Source organism: Aplysia californica, unplaced genomic scaffold, assembly GCF_000002075.1.
Source record: "Aplysia californica isolate F4 #8 unplaced genomic scaffold, AplCal3.0 scaffold00053, whole genome shotgun sequence".
In the NCBI taxonomy this organism is placed as follows: domain Eukaryota; kingdom Metazoa; phylum Mollusca; class Gastropoda; order Aplysiida; family Aplysiidae; genus Aplysia; species Aplysia californica.
Window position 1 is genome coordinate 1,954,401 of NW_004797323.1, and position 7,321 is coordinate 1,961,721.

The 7,321-nt window shown below is 39.7% G+C and overlaps 1 protein-coding gene across 1 annotated transcript in view; it reads left to right on the forward strand.

Moving 5' to 3' along the window:
- Positions 1–7,321, forward strand: part of LOC101863329 — a gene marked incomplete in the record, with an annotated part of 87,960 nt that overhangs the window by 10,004 nt on the left and 70,635 nt on the right. Inside the window, 5 exon segments of the mRNA XM_035968359.1 lie at positions 1,268–1,457; positions 2,947–3,116; positions 5,043–5,232; positions 5,967–6,253; positions 6,632–6,824. Of these exon segments, the coding sequence (XP_035824252.1) occupies positions 1,268–1,457; positions 2,947–3,116; positions 5,043–5,232; positions 5,967–6,253; positions 6,632–6,824 (1,030 nt within the window).

Below are 7,321 nucleotides of genomic sequence, written 5' to 3' on the forward strand. Positions count from 1 at the left end.
ATGAAGCGTGATCCCCGATAAGACAAAACTATAATGTACAGATATGAAGTCTCGAAAACTTGGGTTGTTTGAGGTTTAGAACCAAGTCCACCTGCACTGTAACGCAGGTAACATCAACGGAGCCTAGAGAATTGTGTGTGTGTGGGGGGGGGGGGGGGGGTTGGGGGGGGGGGTGCTTACTTTGCTCTAGCTTGTCGTGTTTAGGGTCAGCTGACACCATTTACCCCAAAACAATATGCAGCCATTGTTTAGTACTGAAGCGAACATCGCGGCAGGTCTCATTTCAGTAAAAGCTATCAAGGAAACTACTTACTTTAAAAACGTTTTCACTGATAGTACATGCGAAATGCATTAGTTAAGTCCCGTTAGATTCTAAACGGTAGGAGTCTTTTTTTAACTCTAAAATGAACTGATTAAAAATTTCCCGAACAATGGCACTTTTTATGCCCTCCTGAACATTGTTTTTGTAAACCCCATTATGAATCAAGTGAGGTAGCTAATCCTGCGTATTTCGTTTTGCTTTTCTTTCTATCACATGTGCAGTTTTTCTAATTCGAGCTCCCCCGTTTGAGATAGTATCATCACCTTCCCTTGCAGAAATGTCATATCCTTTCTTTCGTTTTATTTACAGCTATCCTTAGTTGTTCTGATTAACGCTTGGTTAATATTGATAAAGTAATTGATTTTTTCAAAATTTGATAAGCTAGGCTAATACTTCCAGGTTGTTTTTAATCGATATTCCTGCTTTTTTATAGAACTCAAGGAGGCGCTGTGTACGCATGCTTATTTTTATAGGTGTATAATTGAATTTGTGTGTGCGTGAGTGTGTATGTGAGTGTGAGTGTGTGTGTGTGTATGTATGTGTGAGTTTGTGAGTGTGTGTAGGTGTGTGTGTGTGTGTGTGTGTGTGTGTGTGAGTGTGTGTGTATATATATATATATATGTGTGTGTGTGTGTGTGTGTGTGTGTGTGTGTGTGTGTGTGTGTGTACGTGTATGAATTCATGTGCGTGTGTGTCTGACAGCTCACATGTAGGGAGGGGATATGTACAAGCACTTACACATACACATACACACACACATACACACACACATACACACATACACGCACAGCTTGTGAAATTATTATATACCTGTTACGTTTATGACAACAAGCAGCAGAAGTATCTAACTGTAACTTTCGTTCAATTGGCATGTGCATGTTTTACTGCTGTGCATATTGTATCTATCTGACGTTTGGTCATATCAGCATGCTGTTGCTATTGCAGTCTATTGAAGCTGTGACCGGGTTCCGACTTGACGAAGCAGTCAGAGACGTGGAGGTAACCTGTGACCCCGTGTTCGCCACTCACGAAGAGGGGAAGTGTCAGGTGGACGTGTGGCGAGGAACGGGTTTGAGACTGGACGCTGTGGTAACGGGGAAAACTGGCACAGACGTCAATCTGAACCCCATTGCTGGTAAGAGTTGCTGGCATTTGGTATGATTTATGAACGTCAATGCTGTTTGTTTGTGGTCATTTTACGGTTGTTTTGTTTGCGTTGATCGCCTTACTACCAACGAAATATTTGTTATAAAACATTGGACTGGTTGATTTATTTTGAGAGGGCTCTATGGTATTTCTCATCTGGAATACTTTAAAAGAAATCGTTACTCATTACACCACACGTTTTGAAAGGCTGTTGCTGGTCGTCCATGTGTAGCACTTAAACAGGGTGTCTCGAAACCTTAGACAACCCCCCCCCCCCCCTTTGTTGCCCTGACCCACGCCAGCCTAAATCAGAATAGACAGAATAAAACAAATGAAATAAAAAAAAATGTTTCAAGAAAAAAATATTTCATGACTCAAATTCCACATTCCGTACATGTATTTAAATATTGGTATGTCTGCCACCTACTTTCTTAACTGCATCCAGATGTGCAGGGTAAGACTCAAGCAACAAAATTCTGTGTCAAATTCTAAATCACTCAAAACTCTGTGGAGAGCCGTTTCAAATTCGCCCTGGGAGATCTTGTGGTGTTTTTCGATTCGATCTTTCTCTATTTAGTCTAAATGCAATTGCCATTATACGGCATGTCCAGCGCTTGGTTTTGCTGTCGGAAATCCACGACATTTCCCTTCGCAAATTGCGTCTCAAAATGCAAAATACCAGAGGTTAAATAAAGCCCTACCGGATGTGAACGAATAATCACAGAGCCGTACAACTTTGGGTTTGAGATAACACTTAACTATGCTTAATAAAAATATGTAGAATTGTCTCATGTGACTCCCAAAATGCGAATAGCCAAGGGGGGGGGGGGGGGTGGGTGTCTAAGGAATCAAAACAGCCTGTAGAAATAAAGTTCAGGCCTTTTTTATTTTAACAAAAATGCCACCGAAAGAGAGCAGGGAGTGGCATACAAACAATAACAGAAAGACAAACAGTTGTAACTACAAGCTGCTATAACATTATTACAACGCCACAACACATCAAAATCATGACAATAACAGCCGTAAAAGCAGGTTGAACATACGACAAAAACAGAAGCTAGCGACATGAGGTTCATTGATTATCACAGGGGATTTCTGCACGATCCACCAACAGCAGGAACTGCAATAAAGAAAATATTATCAAGAGGAGTAATAAGAGCGAAGTATAGACCTGAGAAACAAAAACAAAAATATGTTAAATACAAAAAGTTGCAAGGACAATATTAAGAACGGAAACAGATGCATTAAAAACAGCCCCACCACCAGCAGCAGCAGCTGCAGCAGCAGCACCACGACCATTACCACCAACCACAATAATAACAACAACACCAACAACAACAACAACAACAACAACAACAACAACAAAATATAACAACAACAACAACTACAACCGGTGTGATTGGGAAAACGACAAAACTATAGCCACCACTACCGGTGATATAAAATCCCTGTTTCTCCTCTCTTGTCTTTGACCACAGACCCTCTGCTGTCAATGGTGGGTACCTGGTCTAGCAACCCACTGGTAACCTTCCCCTTGGGCAATCAAGTGTTCCTGCTGCGCTCTGCACAGTTCAGGATGGCAGGCCGGATCTACGGATGGAGAATGGTGCTGGACGGTACCCCCGCCTCGGGCACAGTCGAAGTCATGGTAATTATTCCTTCTACTTTTATACTTATCACATTCGAGAATTCAGAGCTGATGCTTACTTGTAAAAAAACAGATTCGAAAGAAGATATCACTGCTCAGTATAAGACTCTGCCGTACGTCTCTTTTTAAAATGTCGTACGGTCGAATCTTACAGCTAGTAGTAAGAAAAGATAAGATAAGATAAGATACATCTTTATTGTCCAGATCCTGGCACATTGGTTTGGTGTTCCACCACGAGTACACACACACACACACACACACACGCACACACGCACACACACACACACACACACACACACACACACACACACACAAACACACACACGTACACACGTGCACGCACATGCACACACAAGTAGGCTTACAATCACATACATAATATAAATGAGCAGCAATATAAACAATAATAATCGTAAGCTAGATACACACTCAATGATATTTTGATGCATGCTCTAAGGTCGTAAGTACACTAAACAAGATGGTTAAGATGGAAGCATTTTGATAGATGATGGTAAAAATGACCTTCTGTATCTTTCTTTGTTACAGATCAGAATCATGGGTCTTTTACTTCTGACTGATGTTTTTATTTGAGGGAACAAGGGATGTTTGTTGTTTAAAAAGATGGAATTAATTTTCTTAGTGCAAGCTGTTTTGTACAATTCATCCAAGTACGGGAATGAAGATGTTGAAATTTTACATGCTTTCCGTATTAGTCGATTTAATTTTTCTTTATCTTGTTGTCTTGTGTTCCCGGCCCATGCTGTTATACAAAAATAGATCATACTTTCTATGGTTGAATGGTAGAATATGGACATCAATGTTTTATCAACTTTAAAATACTTTAGCTTTCTAAGAAAAAATAGTCTTTTGTTCACTTTTTTATGCAGGAGAGAAGTGTGGACACGCCAGTTGACTTTGTTGTCTATTGTAACACCCAAATACTTATAGTCTGACACTTGCTCGATGTTTTCACATTTCATTTTGAGTGGCTGCAGGGGCAGTTTCTTTATTCTAAAATCAACGACAAGTTCTTTTGTTTTTTTCACATTTAAAAGCAGCTTATGATTTTCACACCATTCAGAAAAATTAAGTACAAAATTCCGGTAAGCGGTTTCGTTATGGTCAGCCTGAATTAGCCCAATTATAGTTGAATCATCTGCAAATTTTATCAACTTGATGTTACTGTTGTTTATTTGGCAATCGTTCGTGTATAGTGGGAATAAAAATGGTTACAAAACACATCCTTGAGGGGCCCCTGTATTTGTTGTGATGTATGTCGATGAAGAATGTCTTAATTTTACATACTGGGTTCGGTTGGTAAGAAAATTGCCTATCCATGATATTAAATTGACGTTAACACCTATGTTCTCTAGTCAATGTAGATATCTAGTCACTGTCATATCAAATAATTCCTACATGTATGCAAACGTTTGAGAGCTGGGCTGACGTCTGTTTTATGCAGTGAGATAAAGTACAAACGTCATGTCAATTTTATTTGGAGTCCATTATATGCGGATGACACTGATATTGTGAAACTCAGGTTTGCATTTTCTTTTGGCTATTATGTGCTAAGTACAGGCAGACCCTTTCACGTTATGCATTCCTCATTCCCCTTCTTATGTCTGTAGGTTAGATGTGGTGCGGGCAAGGAATGTGAGTAAACTATTGACAAACTGAGTACCATGAGTATGTTGGTTTAAATGTTCCTATCGATCTGTTATGATACATTGTGGCTACCTTTCTTGATTCTGCAACTAATGCCCTTGCTTCCTTAGCATTGTGACAAATGCACCAAAAGATGAGCAAGCGAAATAATTTACCAGTGCATGTAGCTCCCTATAATTTAATTGATATGATCTTAACATTAATGTTCGTACAATTGCTTAGTCACAATTCCCCAACACAGTTTCTCACTATTTTACGAAGGTCCTGACACCTACTTGTAGCTCCGATGTGTACTGCTATGAACAGAACAGCTGCCAGGGGAGCTGTGTGACCACTAGTGCGTCACGCTACACCACGTGTGTTGCAGGGGAGAGCTTTTGCCCACAGAAGGGCACCTGCGACGCCTCTTGTTCTCAAGCCAGCAGATTCGACGGGTCAGGTGCAATCTCAGGTGAAATGAAACAAGAGACGCTATATTCCTACTCTACCTTCCAGAGCATTCTTAATAATAATTGTAGTGTTTTTTTTACATCGACATATTTTAATAGAGTTATTTAGGAGGCAGGCTGCCTCGACACTGCCAGTGCCAATCCGGACTGAAAACAGTGCAATATTTCAGCTCACAAACTGATATGCTCGATATAATAAAGTACCTCCTCAGGGAATAAAAAAACCCTTGTCGTCTACTTGCATTAGCGGGGAACGTAATCAGTGCACCAAAGATGCAGAGAAAAGGCTTAATTTTATTTTATTTTTAAAAGTCATCCTGTACTAAGACAATGAGGGCATGTTGCTTCTCATATGTACGATCATCCTCTACTCAAAGTAAAGTCATGTTTTGATGTTGGCCTTTTTCTGAGCCAAGATATTTTATGCCCTCTTTCGAGGCACGCAATGTATCGTTACTAGTTATTTGCCGCAGACTTCTTAGAATGAATGAAGAAAACAGATCAAAAGATGAATAAAAGCTTCGTTACTCTAGAGTATGAAAAATCTATTTTTTCACAGCTGAAACTAGTCAAGTGCATTTGACAAAACACATGTAACACCAAAATGAAGCTGACATTAAAAGGGGAACCAGCTTAACAGAGACTCAAAATAGACTCCATAGCTCGCATAAACACATTCTCAAGTATATTCCAAAAGAGTTTTCTTTATCAAACGCTTATTTGGCTGTGATTTCAGTCAATGCCTTCAGTGTCAAGAACATTATAACCTTGACCTTCACTTCCACGGGGGACCAGTGGTTTGAGCAGACGACTCCAATAGAGGTTTCTCCAGGCGACATTCTCGGTATCCATCAGACTGGCTCGTCCGGAAAAGTGTTTGCCATTTCCGAGCCAGACACACAGAAGTCGGACCTTACTGCAAGTTACAACGTCCCTAGTGTGGGCACTCAGTACACCCAGGCCGCAGCATCGAATTCAGGGCTCAAACATGCTCTGCAGGCTTTCTTCTCTGGGGGATCCAAGGTGAGAAGTGGGGGTTGAGCCCGGATAAGTCCTACCTCACAAACGCTTTACCATAGGTCACTGTCACTGAGACTTGTGAGCAATGTAGGCAGGCAACACATTGAAAAAGGTAAAGCAATGGCAAGAAGATGATATGCAAGTGAATGTGTATGGAATACAATTACAATATAATACAATAAACATAACCCAACACAACACAAAATACAATACAATACAATACAACACAACACAATACAACACAACATAATTCAACACAATATTATACAACACAACACAACGTAGTAAAACATACTATGGTATAACACAAAGTTTAAAAATGAAAGGAAGGACGGTCTTGAGAAGACAATATGACACCCATTGTTCTTGGTATTTCAACAGACTGTCATGAAGTACACCTTTACAGGAAGCCCCGGCACGTTCCCAATAGATGTGACCGTGACCAACCATATCAACAGTGCCTCGAATCAAAGCGAGATTAACCTGCTGGAAGGAGTCGATTTTGCCATAATCGAAGGGCCGATTTTTGTAGCTACAAACGAAGAATACATCTACACGTTAATGGAACACACAGGTAACAGAGAAAAGTTGAGTTTACTCAACGTGAAACATTATTATAAACAAGTATAAACAATCAACAACAGAAATTATAACGAGAATAATAACAACAACGTTACCAACGACAGCAATACTGCCGCAAGCTGACAAAACGTCTTTTTAAAAAATTCACTGCAGTTTCGAGAAAAATTGAGCTTTTTTGTCAACATAACCGTTGAAAACCAGAGTCATTCCGAAATTTGAATTCTATTTTTTAAAAAACTAGTCACAGTTTCACTTTGACTTTTTTTCTCCTCAAAAGCAGGGTCACTGATCAGACTTTCAATTTTAACAAATAACAAATTTGGGCACCAAATGAAAAAAGAGGTGTTTGTCAGCTTACAGCAGAATAGTAATGATGACATTCACAGAAAATAAACAATAACAGCAGTAACAAACAAGCAGCAGCAGCAAAAACAACAGCAACAACAACAAATGCAACAACAATAACAACATAAGTATTGAAAAGTAACA